General features: G+C 40.1%; 3 protein-coding genes and 1 long non-coding RNA gene across 10 annotated transcripts in view; 3 read left to right on the top strand and 1 right to left on the bottom strand.

Annotated features, from left to right (window-relative positions):
* retsat.2 (retinol saturase, tandem duplicate 2) overlaps window positions 1-2,596 on the top strand; it is a 6,818-nt gene extending 4,222 nt beyond the window's left edge. The window contains exons 7-11 of the mRNA XM_032537214.1: window positions 8-146; window positions 526-635; window positions 812-981; window positions 1,737-1,896; window positions 2,023-2,596. Of these exons, the coding sequence (XP_032393105.1) occupies window positions 8-146; window positions 526-635; window positions 812-981; window positions 1,737-1,896; window positions 2,023-2,171 (728 nt within the window). The 3' untranslated portion in view covers window positions 2,172-2,596. The remainder of the gene's footprint in view (window positions 1-7; window positions 147-525; window positions 636-811; window positions 982-1,736; window positions 1,897-2,022) is intronic.
* A 514-nt stretch (window positions 2,597-3,110) lies between these two features.
* On the top strand, window positions 3,111-10,221 carry cdk21 (cyclin-dependent kinase 21). 2 transcript variants are annotated; one of them, XM_032537217.1, is made up of 8 exons: window positions 3,111-3,375; window positions 3,626-3,888; window positions 6,312-6,444; window positions 7,498-7,665; window positions 7,768-7,877; window positions 8,388-8,438; window positions 8,547-8,679; window positions 9,490-10,221. In XM_032537217.1, exons 2-8 carry the CDS (start codon window positions 3,659-3,661, stop codon window positions 9,565-9,567), a joined length of 903 nt encoding a protein of 300 aa, XP_032393108.1. In that variant the 5' UTR covers window positions 3,111-3,375; window positions 3,626-3,658; the 3' UTR covers window positions 9,568-10,221. The 2 variants fall into 2 exon arrangements, with proteins under 2 accessions (XP_032393108.1, XP_032393106.1); XM_032537215.1 differs by having other exon boundaries at window positions 3,174-3,375; window positions 3,631-3,888.
* On the bottom strand, window positions 5,512-20,270 carry LOC116702782 (uncharacterized). The gene is made up of 4 exons (XR_004335252.1): window positions 20,190-20,270; window positions 18,263-18,264; window positions 6,090-6,094; window positions 5,512-5,523 (listed from the first exon to the last, which is right to left on the bottom strand). It is a non-coding gene; the product is annotated as an uncharacterized LOC116702782 (long non-coding RNA).
* The window catches only part of svilc (supervillin c), a 24,784-nt gene continuing 15,356 nt past the window's right edge, over window positions 10,975-20,402 (top strand). For 3 of the 6 annotated variants that reach the window (XM_032537208.1, XM_032537210.1, XM_032537211.1), the window contains exons 1-7: window positions 10,975-11,209; window positions 13,817-14,320; window positions 15,556-15,711; window positions 15,836-16,012; window positions 16,510-16,544; window positions 18,738-18,799; window positions 19,848-19,993. In XM_032537208.1, coding sequence (XP_032393099.1) covers window positions 14,046-14,320; window positions 15,556-15,711; window positions 15,836-16,012; window positions 16,510-16,544; window positions 18,738-18,799; window positions 19,848-19,993 — 851 coding nt within the window. In that variant the 5' untranslated portion in view covers window positions 10,975-11,209; window positions 13,817-14,045. The remainder of the gene's footprint in view (window positions 11,210-13,816; window positions 14,321-15,555; window positions 15,712-15,835; window positions 16,013-16,509; window positions 16,545-18,737; window positions 18,800-19,847; window positions 19,994-20,402) is intronic. The other 3 variants (XM_032537209.1, XM_032537212.1, XM_032537213.1) reach the window with 3 other exon arrangements.

Genomic DNA, 20,402 nt, shown 5'->3' on the forward strand with positions numbered 1-20,402 from the left:
CACGCAGCTATCCAGGAGCAGCTGAGCATGATGAAGAACGGTGAAGGTGGCCTGAGTGTTTTTCTGGGTCTGAATGGAACTAAGGAGGAGCTAGGCCTGAAAGCGGACAACTACTGGATCTTTTCTGAGAACAATTTTGATGAGCTGTATGTTGTCCTGCATCTTGTATCTGTTATCGCAATTTAACATTATGACCAAAATATAAAAAAAGCTCCTGCTTTTATTTAGTTTAAAGGGCAATCTTTATTTTGCTTTTGAAGTTCAGAAGCCACTTAAACTCAACCTGCAAATTTAAAAATGTCTCAAGTTCTTTAGTTCTAAACTGTATATGGATTTAAAGTCACTCTAACATAATACAATGGTTCTGAAAGAAACATGATTTGTGGAGCTTTTTGTCTGTAGAAACACAATTGCAACATAAGGTGCTTTTGGTGCTATATTTTAATAGAAGATTACATTACGTTTAGAAATGTACTCTTAAATGTATCTGCTTGAGTTATTTCATATCTGTGTTTTCTTTTACAGGGTGGAAAACTATTTGAATGGAAAGCGGGAAGAGTCTGCTAAAAGTGTACCGCTCCTGTTCGTCGCATCTCCATCGGCTAAAGATCCGACCTGGGAGGAAAGATCCCCAGGTACGGAAACTGTGATCTGATGCAGTATTTAAGCTTTTACAGTGAACCTAAGTCAATGCATGAGTCTGAACAATTGTCAAAAAAGAAAACCCATCTGACTCCAGAACAATGCATAGTCATGTTGTTTGTTTGTTTGTTTGTTTATTTTAAATATTCTTAAATTTTCTTCACATTAGGGAAATCCACCTTGAGTCTGGTCAGCTTCGCCAAATACGAGTGGTTTGAGGAGTGGAAGGATGACAAAGTGTCAAACCGAGCGCTTGACTACAAAGAGCTGAAACAGGCATTCATTGACTCTGTTCTGGAGGTGGTTATGGATGTCTTCCCCAAGATAACCAGAGACAAGGTAACCTTACTTTGTCTCTCTTGTCCTCTCCCTGCTCATTAGCTTCGGCTGCTGTATACTACTAACAGGACTCTCGGCTAGGCTGGTCCTCTTTAACCTTCCGTAGGTTGGCGCTCACTTATTTACTGTATAACGCCATTCTTTGGTTACAACCACCTCGTCCATATAAATTCACCGAAAAATGTGGGAACATCTTTGTATTTTGTTCCCAGGACTCTTGACCGAACGGAACCGGTAGAGTTTTTATGTACGCTAGTCCCACTGCCTTTAACCTTCTGCAACAACATTTAAAACGACAAAATGGGGCCCAGCTCCGAGTATAAATCAGGGATGCAAAAAATCTGCTCTTCCTGTGGCTGCTTTCGGGTAATTTTAGAAAATGTGTTAGTTTTGATTCAATGATTGTATTGTATTAGGTTTGTCTTAATTATTTGTTTGGATACAATATTTTCTTTTTATAAAAGTCTTATTGTTTATGATTTTTATAATCAAATTTTGTTGCCTTTTTTTGACATTGTTTGGGCTTATTGGTTTCTTGTTGCATATAACTTATTATTGTTGCCTATCTTTTTTGATTTCAGGCAAAATGTTCCTGTTTCCTAATAATCACATGCTGTCAATTCATATTCCAATTTATATTTAAATTGCTGAACAATTGTGGGCGGTCATACACAAGTCTGAAACCAGACTATCTTTATGGTTTAATGGCAATATTTGTATTCATATGCCTGTTTTTTGTTGTTGTTGTTGTGCAGATTGAGTACGTTGATGCTGGCACCCCCATCACAAACACACACTATATCGGAGCTGCTAAAGGTGAAATCTACGGAGCCGATCATGGCATCGCCCGCTTCAGCCCTGAACTCAACGCGACAATAAGACCTCAGACGCCACTGAAGAACCTCTATCTCACAGGTCAGATCATCTGCGCAGCATAATGTCCTCCAGACATGGAGGTCATTCCTGACAGGACTTTAGAGATTCATCTTAATTCAGTACATTTTATATTAGTATTTACATAAATAGTATTTTGTCTTGCAGGTCAGGATGTGTTTCTGTGTGGCTTTGCCGGCGCTCTCGCTGGAGCTCTCACCTGTGGCTCGGTTATTCTCAACCGCAACCTCCATCTGGATGCCATCGCCTTGGCAAAGAAAACCAAATCCTTGAATGCCAAATTGAAAGGGGAGTAATTGCCTTTACAACATTCAGCTGAATGACCATTATACGATATACTGTATCAGCTTACATCACACTCACAAAAAAACCCTAAAACAACGAGGCTCAGATTGCCCCCGGAACAGAGACTCCCGGATTTCATCTACCAAATGACTTATTTTTTTGCTAGAATAATGCAGAACGTTTTCCACACCAACACAACCTGTGCTTATACTTTAAAATATGCATACCTACCTTTTATTCAGTGTAAGATGTGGAATGTTTCCACAGTCAACCTATACTTATCAACGCTAACATGACATACACTGTTGATTTTTAAATGCAAATGTTGAAATTCATATCCGGCTTGTTTTGAAGTTAACTTTAACTCGTTGCCTGAGGTGTTTGGTTTGCAGTATGTAACGTGTTTCCTCCCTTTTTAACATTAAAGGGTACAAACTGTGATGTGGTTGCAATTTGGTCTTTTGTTTTGGTCTTGGTACCTTTGGTCAGCGGGTTAATATAATTTCTAACTGCATTATTTGATATTTTGCCAACTACTTTGTGTGTCACATCTCCACGGAACTGGATTAGGGCCTCATGAAAAACGTATTTGACTTCTGAATTTAAAATCAAATTCTGAGTCAGAATTCAGGTTCAAGTCAAACCTTTCCATATCATAAATACATGTGAAACGAAGTTCACAAGTTTCATTTGGTGCCACAATTAAATTTAGAATTCTGAGAATAAAGTCAGAATTCTAACTTTTTATTTTCAGAATTTTTCTTTTTAACTCACCTTCTTCACACATCAGTATGTAAATATAAATATCCTATCAGTATAATGAAACGGAGTCACTTTTCTGGTAATTACTGAGATATAAACTAAATATTTGTAAACTGACTTTTTGTGGCCCATTAACTGCAAAGCTCAGCTATTATAATGTTATTAAAACCTTGCCTGATTTATCTTGGCGTTGCATAGAAACCACGCAAACGCGACTTATGTCATGTTTATTTAGATGTTATGTGCACCTAAATTTAGCATTGGTTTTCAGTAACATTGATAGCAGCAGGGAGCAGTGTACAAGAAGTGGGCTTAAATAATTTTGAGCTTTCTGATTAGTTGGCGAATAAAAAGGGGTGTGATTTTCAAATTTTCTGATGCTGTTTCCAGTTATGCAACGACATTTTTCTGCAGGCAACGGCATGGAGTTGAAAGTGCTGTTGGCAGTCTGAGGTAAAGTAAAAACACCCGGTCGTGTACAAACAAGCAAAATTAAATATTTGTTAATTGCGTCAAAACATTGTTATTACAGGTGGTTTGCGACTCTGCTCTGTAACAGGTTGCCTGCTAGCTAGCCTCAAAACCTCAATTTCCTCAGAGCCTCGTTAGCTAGCTTACTCTCTGACTGAAATGTAGCTAAGTGTTGACAGCAGGTAATTACGACATATTTATCTGTTGCTAAAATAGACATTTATCTTCAAAGTTCAGGTTAATTTGTCCTTGAATCTGGAAGACCATGGACTTCAGCATTGAGCCTTTGTGCTACGAGCTCCTGGCAGAAGTAGGGGTTGGCTCCTACGGGAAAGTGTACAAAGCGAGAGAGGTGGGGGAGAAGCGCAGACTCCTCGCGGTGAAGAAATTCAACTTCCGCGGGGACACGTCGGAGAACGGCATCCCTGCTTTCATGATCCGCGAGGTGGCGCTGCTGCGTAAAATGAAGTTCTTCAACCATCCCAACGTTATCAAGTAAGTTCATGTTTTTATAGTTTATTAGGTTACGCCTTGCTAAAACCAATGCAGTTGTCAGAATCAGCTTTATTTGCCAGGTATGAGGATACATACGAGGATTTTTCCTTTGGAACATCGTTGTTCACAATGCGCTTACACATACAAAACAACCAAACAATATTTATACATACTCTAAACAGAAACAATAAAGAGGCAATAGTGCAAAGTATGCATAAGGGAATTGTGATTGTTCTTTTTTTAAATGTGGAGCATACTGCAAAGGATGCTGGAATAAATAGTTTTATGTTATTATATGTCAAAATGAACGGCTCTGGAATAGGGAATGAGAATGATGAATAAATAAAAAATAAGTGAGATATGAGAACGATGAATAAATACTAAATAAGTGGGACCAGTAAACAGGTGCTGATTAGAGACAGTGTTACTGGGTCATTGCACAGACTTGAACCTGACACTGGGTAAGAAGTCAGCTGTTCATCAGAGTGATGGCTTGTGGGTAGAAACTGTTCCTGAGTCTGTTTGTTTTGGCGTACAGTGCTCTGTAGCGCCTACCAGAGGGGAGAAGCTGGAACAGGTTGTATCCGGGGTGAGATGGGTCCGCAGTGATGGTTCCTGCCCGTTTCCTGTTTCTGGAAGAGTATAAGTCATGGACGGAGGGCAAGTTGGCACCGATGATCTTTTCTGCGGTCCTAACTGTCCATTGTAGTCTGCTCCTGTCCTTTTTGGTGGCAGATCCAAACCCGACAGTGATGGGTGTGCAGAGGACAGACTGTATGATGGCAGAGTAGAAGTGGACCAGCAGCTCCTTAGGCAGGTTGAGCTTCCTGAGCTGGCGCAGGAAGTACATCCTCTGCTGGGCCTTCCTGATGATGGTGTCAGTGTTGGGCTCCCACTTTAGGTCCTGAGATATAGTGGATCCCAGAAACCTGAAGGATTCCACAGCAGACACAGGGCTGTTGAGAATGATGATGGGGGGAAGAGTGTGGGGGGGGGCTCCTCCTGAAGTCCACGATCATTGTTGCTACTGTGTTTTTATTTATCTGACCCTCATTGATATAAATAGGTTGGATAAAATAATAATATGATAATAATAATTTACAATAAACTGGTATGTGTATGTATCACTTTTCACAACAAAGTGCAGCTCTGAATGCTTTACAAAACCTATGTATAAAAAACGAAAATTGTCAATTAAATCCTAAAGAGATAAAACAAATTGGATAATACTAGTTATAAAAACCAGTTGATCCTGATAAAAAGAAAAAGTAGGAAAGAGTGGAAGTGTGAAATATACATAATGCCTAAAATATAAACAAGGTTAATGGTAAGGAACATAAGTTGCTCATATCTCAAGTTTCTTCTTTGTTAGTTGCATATAGATATGTATTAGAAGTGGCATGTGGCTATGTATGTAAAACATCCAATCTAGTACAGTAAGTGTATAGTTTATTCAGAATTTCCATGGATTATGTTCATGATATTCATAATACGATTTAGTAAAAAAAAAAATAGAAATGCATGTCACCGGCCACAACTACATCCTCCAAAGTGACCATGAAGTTAAATCAAGACCTCTCTAAAACAAAAACCGAACATTATTATCTTCATGAAGGTATGATGTGTATTAGACTACTTTTGTGTGAGCTAGGTGTATCTAATAAACTGGCAAATACATTAAAATGTAACATTGTGGCATTGAAGAAAAAAAAAAATCAGATTTGGCGTTCCAGTTGGTGTCATCCCATTGCAAGAGGATCTTGTTTGTAATCTGTATCTGACTTTTGTGTGTTCATACTTATCTTAGAATTATTTTTAGAAAGTTTTTTTTTATATTAATGATTAGGAGCGGTCAGTGGCAAAGATGCATGGTGCAAAAGACCATTTTAGCTTGGATGTTTATTATATATGACAGTGATGGAAAAAGTATTTGATACTTTTATAAAGTGATTTATTAAAAGTCATTAGCAACTCAATGTAACTAAAATAGGAGTACAAGTAAGTCTTTCACTTATATTAAAGTAGAAAATGTGTAATATTATTGGATTATAATTATTAATGTGTAAACAGCTTTTTACTGTTGTAGCGATATTTAACTCTTATATACTGCTGGAGATTTTAATCTATCTCAGTCTGCCATTTGTTATAAATTAAATTAATAAAATGCTTTTTTTTGTTGATTTTTTTCACTTGCTATATACTGATACTGATGAAATCAACAGTTTTTTTACAGAGATGTTTTTTTGGAGGAAGATTGGTGTGGTGAGCTTCTCTATTTGTATTTGTTTATATACGTCTTGTGTCCATTTAATGTTTTATTGATGTCATGACCCACTTTATGAAAAGTGCGTCCCAAAACAGAGCTGCTGTACATATTTTCTTGTGTTTTTTTTTTTTAATCCTGTGCTTAATTAAACACCCAGGCTGTTGGATGCATCTGCTGTGCCAGTGGGCAGGAGCTTGGACCTCACTCTGGTGCTGGAGTACATTGACCAGGACCTTTCCACCTACCTGTCCAAGGTTCCCGCTTCTGGACTGAGCCGTGACTGTATCAAGGTGTGTGAACTCATCACTTGACTTATCATAGTATAGCTGCATGTATTGAAGTCTCGACAAAGGAAAACCCTTTCACTTGGGCTCACGGATGAACTGAATAGATTTTGGTGGTCAAAGGCCATAACTCAAGAATGCCCATGTTAATTATGACAACAATTCAAACAAATGTCTTATTGGCTAGAACAATGAAGTGATGCCATCTGATACCAAAAAAGGTCAAAGTTCAGCTTTACTGTAAAATTATAATTGTCTACAAAAATGCTTTTCTGGCATTTATTCAATGCCATACCTCAGGAACAAAAGGGGAGACATTTGGTCAGATACTGCAATGGTGTCACCAATCTTGAAACTGTGGGCATTGTCTAGATCTTCTGTGGTGCCGGGTTGAAGATGGGTGTGAAGCATCCACGTTTCGCCAAAATAAATTCACCTAAGACCTTTTATTAAATGAATTGCTTAAAAATCTTTACTACATATACTTTATGAGTCTGGACAGAAACAAATGTAAACTGCAACTTGACTGGTTTGGCAGATTCATATAACTACAAGGCTGTAATACTTGTGTTGTGTGCTGTTTATCTTTGTGGGTTAGTAGCATTTAAGGCAGGTTTTACATGCTCCCATCACTGTAAAATGATTTCCTTGGTCCGACATCAGATCTTACAGATCACTAACTGTTATCAGGAAGTTACCTCCATCATACAGTCTCAAATTTGACTGAACACCCTCTTAGACTATGTCACAACTCAACCTTTTTTCAAAATGAAATGGTCAACAAAAAAACTGTAAGTTCACAGCCCTGGCCTCAGGGACTAAAGCTAGTGGTGTTTTGTTGTGTGCTTAAAAACCTGACAAATTGTGAAATAGCGGTAAACATAGTGGTAAACTCAGGTGAGTTTTGATGGACAGCTGACAATTTGAGAATCCCCTGAGTGCACAAGTAAACAAATGACGAATTAGTAATGCATTTTGAGACGCAGAGATGTATGCAGGCTGAAAAAAACATTCCCTGGATTTGGACACATTTCTTAAGCCATACTGCTGTCTGTACAGGATGTGATGCAGCAGCTGCTGCGAGGGTTGGACTTTCTACACACAAACATGGTGCTGCATCGTGACCTGAAACCAGAAAATATCCTGATCAGCAGCTGTGGAGAAGTCAAGATCGCAGACTTTGGACTGGCACGCATCTACACCTTCAATATCGCTCTCACTCCAGGTGTAAGTGAGGCAACACATAAGCCTGAAACAGAATGGTACACTGTTAATGTGTTGAGTATCCAGTGTATCCTGTCTGTTGTTACCTCGCACTTCTCTGTTCAGGTGGTGACACTGTGGTACAGAGCTCCTGAGGTGCTGCTAAACTCTGTTTACATGTCCTCAGTGGACATGTGGAGCGCAGGGTGCATCTTTGCTGAGCTCTTCCTCTTGCGGTAAGGAGTCTGTGTCTGGCTGGAGGAGACATGTGGCTCTAGAGTGTAATTTAAGATGCATAACATTTTCCACAGTTGTCAAAATGGAGATAAAGTTGTGCCTTGTGCTTTGAACACTTGTCTCCTAGGGGTGGGAAGAAAAAAAAATCGATACAGCATAGTATCGCGGTATTTTCAGTGGCAAAACTGTATCGATACACAGGCGCCAAGTATTGATCTTTTATTATATATGTGTTTGTCAATTTGTCTGCCTAACAATCCCATTTTGCAGCAATAATATTTAAGTGATATGAACAAACAGAGAAATGTGATGTTGACAAAGTTTCCTTTTGGGGACATCATATGAAATTGGGAAAAATTAGAAATTGGAAAAAAGGTTATAAATTGCAATATATCCCAGAATATTGCAATATGTTTAAAATTGGAATATAATTGTATTGTGGCATAAGTATCGTGATGATTTGGTATCGGGTGGCGTCTGGTGATTCCCATCCCTATTGTCTCCCGCAGAGCACTGTTTCAGGGATATACAGAGGTACAGCAGCTGCAAAAAATCTTTGAGTGAGTATTTTTTCTTTCTCTTTCTTTATATATAACAAAGATTAGCATTGTGGTGATTGACACTGCCCAAACCTTTTAAACTATAAAAATATACTGTATTCTTTTCAGGGTGATTGGTATTCCCAGTGAGGAGGACTGGCCCAAGGACAGCCCGATCTCATACTCAGTCATCTGGGGACCAAAAGGCTCCTGCACCAATCTGTTGCACAACCTGGACCCAGACGAGAACGACCTACTCTCTGTGAGCAGATCTGTGTTTTTATTTTCTTGACGTGTTGCCATGCTTCACATTTCACACCTCAAGTTATGCACTCGCAAAGAGAGGCTGACTTTCTTAAGTTTAAATGTAATTTTGGAACAGAATAAATGAATGTCCGTTTGACTAATTAGATATTGAATATGTGCACAACATAGACACAACTTTCTAGGTAACGCTGATATGATTAGTGGTTTAAATAATGAATCTCACAGAAATTTGACTCAGTAATAAGACTAAGAGTTAAACCATGCTAGCCGCTGTGTGAGGCTAATTGTAGCACCAGTTTGTGCTTCTCGTATACCACCATACATTCAGGTCACAGATCTTCCATCGCTTTCTCTAAAAGATAATTAACCCGTGATGTCTGAATAACCCAGAATGTTTTTTTTTTTTAACTGGCGCTCTTTTGACTCTTCTAACCAGCTGGATAAAACATATTCTATAAGTGGCACAATTAACAACATTTTTTAACTCCTTTACCAAGTTGCGATTCAAAGTCAGGGGTTCTCCAGAGCCAGTAAGAATCATCCTCTGGGACACATGAAAGCCTGTGCATAATTTCATAGCAATCTGTCCAACAGTTGCTGAGATATGTCAGTCTGCACCAGCGTGTGGACCAGCATTGCTATCCCTAGAGCCGTGCTGCTAGCATGGCTAAAAATAGCAAACATTTGCTAGTTACAGCTTCATAAAATCTAAAGAGTTGCGTGCATGTCTGTGTTTTCGAGCTTTTCAAATCTCCGGTGCTTTTCTCCAAGTCGTTTGTAAGGTGTGCCCTCTCCTTACCTGCAGCAATGTTTGGCGTTCAGACCAAGCAAGCGCATCTCAGCTGCCAAAGCCCTGGCTCATCCTTTCTTCGTGAAGAACTGAAGCTTTTGGAAGACGAACGTCCGCTCCTTCTGCTTCTCTACTGTTAGCTTAAAATATCAGTACACCAGCATCATGAAACTTTGGTCAGGTTTGAGGAAACACTTTTTTTTTTTCCAACATCAGTGTATAAAAAAACACATTATGCCTGACTTATAGAACATTACTGTGATGGACCGTAACCCTTATCACAGGGAAATATATTTTGTATTTGATAAACAGAACATGATGCACTTTTAAAGGATTACTTTTATTTACTTATAATTTGACCAGTCCTCAGTAAAAGTATGTTGTTCTTTGAAGAAAAACACATTTGGTAGTACGCTGTGTATTTCCACAAAACATAGTGCTACTTTGTTGTTGTTGACAGTATTAAAAATAAGGATTTTGTTTTGCTGTAAACTACTGACAACACTATTATGAGCACCTTATAAGTTGATGAGTTGGTTTATGTTGTTTCACCAAAGCTTTTTTGTTCCCAACTTGTATATGAAGTCCTTTATTTTTGTTATTTTGATGAAGGTATTTATGGTGTAGTCACAGGGAATAGATTACACCTGTATTTATGTTTGTATTGACAGACTGTGAAAGATGTTTTTTTTATGTGAGTTGCACTGTTCATTCAAAAGGCATTTCTATAAATAATTGTCTCTCAAACCCGTCTCTTGAATACTTGAACGCAACCACATCGAGAGATCTGCTGACTTTGGTTCTGTGACTGATTGTGAGTTTGATCAAAGATCTGCTTTGTACTTTCTACTCTTTTAATGCATACTGGCCCAGTGCTTGTGTGAATAGTTTATTTAAGAGCCACATTAGCAGGTAGATATGATGGATGCATAAAAAGATATTGGAACTGTACAGTCTAAACAGAAGGGGGCAGTGCTGAAACAGTTATGGAAGAACCAGTAGAATAATTGGTCCTCACATTGCCCACACTTCCAAAACTTAAGTTGCAAATATTTGCTCCCTACTTGAACGGGTGATCGCCAAATTATATTATTACTAAACATTTTCCTACTCATTTCTGTTGGTTTCTGGCTTCGCAGACAGTTTTGATTTAACTGTATGTTTCGAGTGTGTAAGATGTGAGCTATAAAAATGTTGAAGCAGGAGACAAAAGAGAGATTGAACATGACTGGCAGACATATTAATAAATAAGTCACATTTAAAAGTTTTTTTTTTAATACTTTTGTTCGTCCTTTTACAGATAGAATAACTAAATATAATTATTCATTCAAATACATTTAATATAATGTGCATATACACAGGGCCACACGTTGAAGTAAGAAGTTAAGGTCTTGGTTGATATTGTGCTTTTAGTGTTGCAAATTAACCAACAAATTCGCAAAAATTACCACAAAACAACTTAAGTTAAGTGAATGTGGGTATTTTGGAGCTTCTGTGAGCGCCAAAGCTCGACGGTACGGTTGCCATATTGCTGCTTCCTGGACAGTGGCAGGGCGTCCCAGGGTTTGAACATCTATTTATACTCTTCCCCCTTTAATACGGAGAGCCCTCCATATCGGCGTGTGACTACATTTGGAGCGGCAGTCCGGTGGTGAAAGGCCAGTGGGGAGGGACCGCCGGTCTGGGGAAGGACAGCGGCATCTCTCATGCCCACTTCTCACGGCACGCAGTGCAGGTAAGTACTTTATTCTACATTCAATGTCTTAAATAACGAATATATATAGTCGAAAATGCAACCAGGCACCAGCCAGGACCAAGTTCTGAGTCACTTATTACGATCACTCAACTATTGGGGTTTCTTCTGTCTGATCGACTGAAGATCGGGCAGTGCGTTAGTTATGGAAGCTCTGGTGTCCAGTTACTTTTTAAGCCTAGTGAGTTTTATGTAGTATTGTTTAAAAATGATATAAAGGCAGTGCCGATTTGGCAGTGGTGCCAGCACATTTTTTACGCACAATTTACGCACGTATGACGCACGAACAGAAACCTTAAAATCTTGATACCTTATGTTTGTGTGTTACTCTTATATTTCCCAACCGACTTATATATAGGGTTTGCATTTGGTATAATCCTTGATTTCTGCTCATTTTGAATTACTGCACTTTAAAAGTACTTTGGTGGCCTAAAAACTTACATCAAATGAATGTGTAATGTAAAAACTTCCATCAGAGCAGCTGTTAATGTGCTACATCCTGCTGGGAGCTAACAAGTGGATTATGGTGGTTGCATGAGCAGAAAGCTGTTCTTACTCTCTGCCCTGCAGCCACATGCCTTTTTAATGTAGAGATCAAGCAAAAGGACAGTGCATGGCTGTGTAAACCCATTTACTGCTACACATGTTATTTGTACTCAGATAGTCAGTGAAATTATCAAGGAAAGGCCTCTGAGAATTTGTCCTTGAATTATGGTGCTCTATGGGGGGTTTCGTGCAGCTAGGTCAGCCAGGACAGGTGTAATTGGTCGGAGGATTAATCTTGGCTAGCCTTTTAATCGGGTTTACTCTGCTGCTGGACACAGGTCCTCTTGTTATCTAACATCTGACCTGTCTGCACTTTGAGGGTAAACCAGTCTGGTAGCCTGCAGTAAAAATATATCCAATACAGGTCCATAATTGTGTTTGTTGAAAGTGATATTTTTTTTTTTGAGGAATTAATATGTTAAACTATGTGGAAGATTTGGATTTGTATCCATAGCTTGGCACTAATGGCCTGGTGATATTTTCAGTAGAACATTATACCATTGTTAAAGTTCCCCTTTCTGAGTAAGTAGAGAATGGGTCCTGTGTACTCATCCACCAGCTTTATTTCAGAGCTAGTGTCCCTGGATTAGAAGCCCATGATCCCTGTTGAGCCTGGATGGCTCTCCCCTCCAATCGACAATCCTGCCGCTTGTCACATGACTTTAGATCTCTGAAAAGTGTGGCCACTTACTCTTGTTTTGCCAGCAAAAACATAAAGAAGTGTGGCGTCAGTCAGACTGGGCATGCTTGTGGCTTGCTCTCTCTGGGTCTGGACAGGGAGCTGAGTTGTCCTGTTCTGGTTGTCTGACTATTTGTTCAAAGCGCATGTACACGTGTTTTGTAGTACACAGAACACACATCTCTGAGCTTGTTGTCTTATGTAGGGATAACAGTTAACAGTATAACTGATAACAGTTCACCTCATTAAAGCTCTCTGTGGCACTGTCATTCTGGAGCTACAATCTTTTTCTGACAATGTCTGCAAGTGTGACCTTCAGTTTACTCAATATGACATTATATCTGTATATTGTGGGTGTTTCTGACAGATGAAAGAAAGACCTGACCAAGAGGTGTGCAAACTTTGACATTAATGCTCTACAATTTCTCCGTATTTCTTTTCAGCAGTCTAAATGGAGCAGCACACATGTTAAAATAAAGGTTGCATCTTTTATGCCTACCTCTACTGCCACCCGAAGCATTCAGCCCTGCTGCAGCTATATCTGTTGTACTAAGTCCGTGGCTCACGTCTCTTTGTTCTGGCTGCATTGTGCTTCCTGCATCAGGAATGCTGACATTCACAGTTTTGGAAAGCACACGGACACATATGCAAACACACATTTATGTTTGTACATATTAGTCACTCGTGTGTGAACTTATCTGATGGTTAACTGCTGTCTTTAAATGCAAATCGTGCTCTATCAGCACTATTTATATGTGGCTTACCACCTTTTGCTTCATTGATGTTGTTGATTTAATTCCAGGCAACCATGAAGTAGCCTAAAGGGACTTTGCTTGGCTCATCTATGTGTTCACATTGCCTGGGAACATTTCATGATTCAGGTTATTGTGTGTGTATTTAAATAAATTTGAATACATAGCTTATCATTTTTGACAGATAGCATTCTCTGTGTTGACACAGCACAGTCAAACTGGCTGTGCAGCTGGTTGGATAAGATTTGAACAAGAAAACTGACTTGTTCAGTTTAAGTTACATCCAGGGTTGTGGAATAGACCAGCAAGCCTGCAGACTCTGTGCCATCGGGGCCCGGACCCAGAGTGGAGCTGAGCTGCTGTGGTGTTGAGTTTCAGTGCAAGGAGAGATTCCTGCATGGCACTGCAGGCTGGTACAGGTCATCTTACACCTGCAGGAGGAGAAAAGAGGATGCTCTTTTAGAATAATTAGTAAATGTATAATGAAGGTAGGCTCATCAATGTTGTCATAAACCTTTCAGGGAAGGTATGTGCAGACTGCTAAAGGACACATTAGTAATGTGCTTTGTGAGCGTCTCACCTGTTTTCAATCCTTGCTTATTCCTCTTTCAGGAGCACTGTCTCACCCACCAAGGAACAGCTTGTCCTGCAGCCTCTGATTGGTGGACCCTCAGCAGAGAAAGTCTTTAAGTCTAATGGAATCTGAATTTTACCAGAGGAAAGTTTGGCTACCATATTTTGCCTTAAATGAACAGTGGAGAATGAACCCATCTGCTTTCTCTTCCTAAATGCTTTTTAATTATTCGAGGAGCAGATAATCGACTGAATCCTTCTGAGGGACATGGACACCATGGAGAACCCAGTGCTGGAGCCCAGATCAGAGCGGATTGCTCGCTATAAAGCTGAGAGGAGGCGAGAACTGGCCGAGCGCTTTGGGAACATGGAGGAGCTGCCTTCCAAGTGGGTGAGGAGGGATGGGAAAGAGGTGCACGACCCAGCGCCTCAAGCCCATAGGGGGAATGTAAACTCAGATGGCCTCAGTGAAAGAGTTAACGGCAGAGCGCGAGGGGTTACAAATGGATTAGAGGATCCTGCAGAGTCCAACAACTTGAGAAGGTGAGTCATGTCTGCAGTGTGTGTGTGTGTGTGTGTGTGGGGGGGGGGGGGGGGGGGGGGGGGGGGTGACGATTGATTAACTTGAAAGTAATGCAAAAATCATAGTTTTCAACAAGGGCTAATTTTTTCCTGAAATCCAATGTTTTTTATGAAAAATCATATGTGAATTTATTCCTGTTTACTGACGGTGATCAGTGTTGTCTTCCTGCTGGAAATGCAACACATTTTGGGTGCATAATTTCGGTGTAAACATTCTTTTTAAACTGTAACTTCAGAACACAGCTGTACACATCTGAAAATAATCCAAGAGTTTTGTGCCATGTTGATGCAGCACAGTGTACTGTAGGTGTTGTGTGATTTTTTAAACCTGGTTGTGGAGGGGAACAGGTGCTTTGGGCTTAATTTGTCCAAACAACAATAAACCAACATGCCTGCTTCCTAACCCTGATGACACCGGTCACCTGCTTCAACCTTTTCCACTTTGACATCAATACAATACTCTAGGTGTTGTCCTACAATTGCACAATGGATATATGGTTAGTATTTTGGTATAGGTGTGTAGCATCATATTAATATTATCACTGAGGAGAAGGATAATGTACCCAGAGAGAAATAAGAAATTCATGTAGTTGTACAAGATGTACTGTATTTGTCACATAACTTCATGATTTATTCTATGTAAATTGTGCAAAATATGTAATATACAAAAAGTGAGTGAGGGATCATTTACGGGAATGTATTTACTTAACATTAAATATACATTTGGAACCTTTCCCATTTTTACAACGTAAATTCCAGGAGGTTATACTACCAGTTTTTAAAGTTGGTCTTCTTCTTACCAGCAACGTTTCACCAGCTCCAGATCCTCGACTTCACCAGTTGCTCTTTGTTACTAATTTAAACGGAGAGGTCTAAATCAGTTAGTCCCAGCAGGGAGTTTTAAAGCCAGTCTGATTCTTCTTTTGCATTTCATCGGTATTCTTCCAGCCTGACACTTTTGATGTGGTCTGGGTGCAATTACTTGGAGCTGGCAATATGAAACAAAGACCGGCAACCTCTTTAGCGTCAGAAAAAATGTACAACTTGAACCTTTCATGATTGGAGCTGCACATTTTTTTTGGCTGCTCTTGTTGGTAAGGTTTAAGATTGCACTTTTCTTTCTAAGAGCAATCTTCACCCCACGCTTCCTCGCACCTGCATCCTCACTTCCTTCCCCCCACTCCCACCCCCTCCAGGCAGGGTTCCCCGGACTCTGCCAGCATGCTAAGTGGGGAGGGGCACCTTGTTCCTCTTGGACTCGATTCCCCACAGCTCCGCACTCGAGTGTCGGTGGGCCAGTTGAGAAGTGCTCTACTGCAGCAGACGGGGAGCGGAGCGCAGCCCGAGAAAGTGTAGGGTCACCTGCATGTGTGTGATCCAGACTGTCACTGTCAGCCTGTGTACCTCAATACTTGTCTTTGCCTCAACATGTCCTTCCTTTCCCTCCTCCTCCTACACTGTTTGTATGGACACCAGTTGCCCTGATGCTGGGCAAGCCACGCCCTCTCTGGACCTGGCTGTGAAGCCAGGCTCTGACGGGTGGCGGCGACGCACCCGTCGTTACCTCCCCGGCGGGTTAGGGGGCGGTCGCAAGACCAGCGAACGCTTCAGGACACAGCCGATCACAGCCAATGAGATGGAGGAGAGCCACGGGTAGGGGCTGTGTGCTGTGCTGTGGTACAAGATGAAGCACCTGGTTTGGTTTTTCCCAAAGACAATACCGTTTGCAGTGTTTTGCTGACATGTTTTTACACTGTCATTTGGCACTGAATTGTATAACATCTGGCAACTTTGAAAAATTTTGTAACAAGGCTTTCAAAGTGTTAATGGTTTTGCATTTGATATTGGTCTTTACTAATACAAATACAGTCACTCTTGGCCTGCGGTGTGACAGGTGCAGCACCTTTACATAAATGCCCACGGTTGGTGTGGTTTGCATGTGTTTGTGCTCAGTCATGACCTCAACAGTGTTACTTTACCGAGCATGCAAATATGACAATATCTGCATACTGAAACCCAAAGACGTGTATTGTAAGCTTGCAGCAGGATCTGAAAGAAAACGCACAGAAGCCGGAGTTTTAAGTCCGCATCACCTCCCTGTTTGTATTTCACCTGGTGACTTCACGTTTTGCCTCTTTTCACTCTTCTAGGCTGTTGGACGCAGAGGAAGAGGAGAACTGTAAAGGTAAAGCTGTTTTCCTGCCTCACTTTAATCATACAGTTTGTGTTTAGAGACAAACAACTTTGTGTTACGCTGGCAAACAGTGACACAGAGAAATGTCACATTATAATACTCAGGGAAAGAGTTACATATCTCATGTGAGATATTAAGGGGTAGCAGAAGAAACATAAACACCAGAAAAATATGGCATTCTCTTCACACACTTATTTAAAACAAATATTTGGCGTGTGAGTCTTATTTAACAGCACATGGAATAAATCATGTTGTATTTTTAGGCTCACAATCTTTAAACTCCTCTTTGACGACAGATTTACGTCTCACAAAGCCCTGTGAGCAGGGGAGTACTGCTTAGTCAGTCCCTCTCTTAATGTCACTCTAAAAAGGTTACAAGCACGTCTTTACAAAGATTGACTTACTGAGAATTTACACCACAACAACAAAAACAAGTTGCCATGTAAATCAAATTTCAGGCCATATGTCTTCTGCCATCCACTTTACAATGTATTAACTCCACAAATACAAGACAGATCATTAAAAGTCTCATTGTGTCTTGATGGAATACTTAGTTAGCTACAGCCCTGCTTAGATAGTCGGTTATATACTTAGGCTAAAGTGTACACAACAATTTACAATATGTAAAGAAAGGTGATAAAAATGTTTAGCGATGGCGGAACACTGTGTAATCAGTAACCAGTGTTACTTTTTAATCCAATTATCAAGTGGAAAGTGACCATGTTTAATTTAATAGCTATGAAGACAACATTTAGGTTAATTGAAGGTCCATTTAAAAATGGAAAAAATGAATTATTCTTTGTCTGTGGAGGAATTGGTACTCAAGTATTTTCCTCTAATAAAAGTACTTATACCACAGCACAAAAACACTGCAAATAAAAGTCCTGCGTTCAGATTCTTACTTAGGTAAAAGTACAGAAGAATTATCAGCAAAATGTACTTATCAGTTTCAAAATCAAAAGCACCGTAGTATTGTTAAAACAGATGCATCAACGTGTAAGCATAATTTTACTTTTGAGCTAGTTTGAACTACTTTATACACAGTTAGACAGTTTAGTGGTTCCCAAACTAGGGGTCAGGCCACTTTTGAGTTATTTTGATGATGTTCGTTCCAGATTCAAATTCAGATTCAATACTTTGTTGCCATAGGTTGCTAGAAATTTTGTGCAGTGTGCTCATTACACAAAAAGACAAACAACGCATTCATAGCAGGACAGTCCATACTCATTAAAACACATGTAGACACAACCGTCCTCCCCCCCCCCCCCCCCCCCCCCCCAATGCTAACCAGTCATCCTATAAAAAAAATAGATAGATATATAAAAAAATAAAAATAAAGTCACTTTGCAAGCCAGTGCAGTGTAAGAGTTATCCAGCTCTGTGTCATGGTTGTGTTGGCAGTGTGTGCAGATGAACGGTGTTTTGCTTCCCTCTGTGGTGTCAGTGCACAGGGCTCCCCACGGAACGAAGCACTAAAATGACGCATTGCGCATCATCCGGCGGATTTTGGCGGACCTCTGCTCCTACGGGCACTGGGGCCAAGGAGAGAAGCCAAACACATTCATTTCCTCACACAGCCCACACAAAGATGACACAGAGCGGGTTTTATTTTCAAAGAATCCTCTTAATGGGGTAGCAAGGAAGAAAAGATTTATCTTTTTTCTCTCTAATATTTTCTTTTTTTTTTTCAAAATATTGGATAATTGTACGTCTTTGGGACTCGAACATCAACATATGAAATGTGACTGCTTTTGTAAAATATTTAACCATGTAGTGTATTTTAAATCATGTGTGTCTAATTATGTACAGTGTTAATATGAAAAACGACCAGTCACTTCTGCTGTAAGATGTGGTGTAGTGGAGTAAAAGGTAGAATATTTCCAGTTGAAATATCATGGAGTAGAAGTAAAAAGTAACAGAAAATGGAAATACTCAATATTGGTGCAATTATCTCAAAATTAAGAAATCTACTTTCCAAAATTGAGAATTCAGAGAATCACCGGAAATGACATAATTTTATCAGCCAGCCTTTATTTGTTCGTCAGAGTTCATTTCAAAGCTTGTTTGATTTCCAGCACCTTCCTCAACTGATAACTGGCAGATAATGTCTGAAGTGTGTGATGATGAATCATAAACTGTTCATGACATAATGATGTGTGACATAATGTACTTTTCTTCTCGCAGCTGATGTGAAAACAGATGACAGAGCCAAAATGAGTGTGGCAGCCAAGATGTCTTTGTTTAAAGTGAGTCTATGTTCGTCTTGGCACTGCAAAACGGTCCTTATTGCTAACCAGGACCTGTTCTTTTTCTCTTATGTTATGTGTTGTCTAATGCCTGCTGCTAAAAATGACCCGTGTCCGTGGCTACTCCCTAACTCCATCTGATATAATGGAGGCGTGTATTTACATAGTCACAGCTGAATAATTTAAAGTTTTCTGAAAGTTTACTCATGACAATTAAGCTGCAATGAACTTGTCTAACCATAATTTGCTGCCGGCATGTAACTTCGAACTGAAATTTGGATTACAGAATTATGCTGGTGATAACTTGTCGAAATGTATTGAACAGCTAGAGAAAGAGCAAGCTCCGTCCATCATCGACAGTCACCTCAGCTGCTCACCTTACAGTCTAAGACACATGGTGAGCCAGCGCTGAGCACGCAGAACACAAACCTGATCATGTTGAGGGATATGAATGGTCAAACAGGTGCAGCCTGATGCTACCGTGTGTCTGTTTATACTTATTAAAAGAAAGACTAACTTTATAGTTTTTGGTCTTTATACAGAAGATGAAGCACATTATGGATTTTCCCCCTCAACAGTTACAATCTCAATTCCAACATTTCACCACCTGGACACTTTTAGTCATGAAGCATCAGGTGAAAATGTGCCAGACACGGTATTGCCATTAAAAACCTTAGCAGTGGTGTTTATAATTAGCCTGCCACTCTGTGGAGGCAGGCGGGGAGGTAACTGAAGCCGGCAGAGCTCTGGTTACACCGTGACCCGTTGGGCTGGCATTCTATCCATGTAGCCAACACGCTCCACCTTATAGCTGGCTGCTTTATTCACCAGCTATCTGACCCACTTCCCCTCCCTCCATCTGTTCTTACAAATAGAACAGGAGACATCAAGAGGGGAGAGTTTTTATTGCCATTTTTGTGGTCTTCCTTATTACTTATTTAGCAGGTGGAGATGGACCTGAATGTTTGCGGTCCACCTGTGGAAAAGGAACAAATGTTATGGTTAGATGTCGTGTTGATATAGTAATGTTTCTCCTCCTCATTTGTAGGAGCTGGAGAAGTCTGCTGCCCCTGAGGCCTCGACCTTCCTGAAACCTCGTTCGGGCAGCGTCTCTCACGAGCGCAAGGTGCGCCGTGGCAACGACCATCGCTTTTTAACCCAGCCAATCACCTGTGAGGAAATCGTGGCAATCAGGTGGGGAAGCCCATAAGTGACGAGATCAAGGGAGACTTTAGCTTTAGCGCTAGGAATACATACAGAGTCATTATTGGATTCTAAAAGGTTTTAAGCAACAAATATTAGCAGTAGCACTATTTTAGACATCTGTTCCAAGGTTGTAGTTTTTTTGCTTAGCCATTTGGGGGATGAACTTTGTTTAAAGAGCAAAAACATAGCCTCCTCCCACAGGTCAACAGTAATCTAAAACTTAGATTTCCTCTTCTATACATATTCGTGTCTCTCAGTAATCAGATTCCATCAACATACTTTCCTTTATTTTTAGTCTAATTTCTGCTTTTCTAACTCAAACATTAGGTAAGATTTCCTATAAATGAGGTTTGACCATACATTCCTAAAATAACTGTAAAACTAAAGTTAATAAGTT

Source organism: Etheostoma spectabile, chromosome 15 (genome assembly GCF_008692095.1).
Source record: "Etheostoma spectabile isolate EspeVRDwgs_2016 chromosome 15, UIUC_Espe_1.0, whole genome shotgun sequence".
NCBI classification, from domain to species: Eukaryota; Metazoa; Chordata; class Actinopteri; order Perciformes; family Percidae; genus Etheostoma; species Etheostoma spectabile.

Excerpts from the sequence above, each read along its gene's own strand:
- cdk21 (XM_032537217.1), top strand. The coding sequence starts at position 3,659 with ATGGACTTCAGCATTGAGCCTTTGTGCTACGAGCTCCTGGCAGAAGTA. Across the intron at positions 3,889-6,311 it reads AACCATCCCAACGTTATCAA|GCTGTTGGATGCATCTGCTG; the intron begins GTAAGTTCATGT and ends TTAAACACCCAG. Across the intron at positions 8,439-8,546 it reads CAGCTGCAAAAAATCTTTGA|GGTGATTGGTATTCCCAGTG; the intron begins GTGAGTATTTTT and ends TATTCTTTTCAG.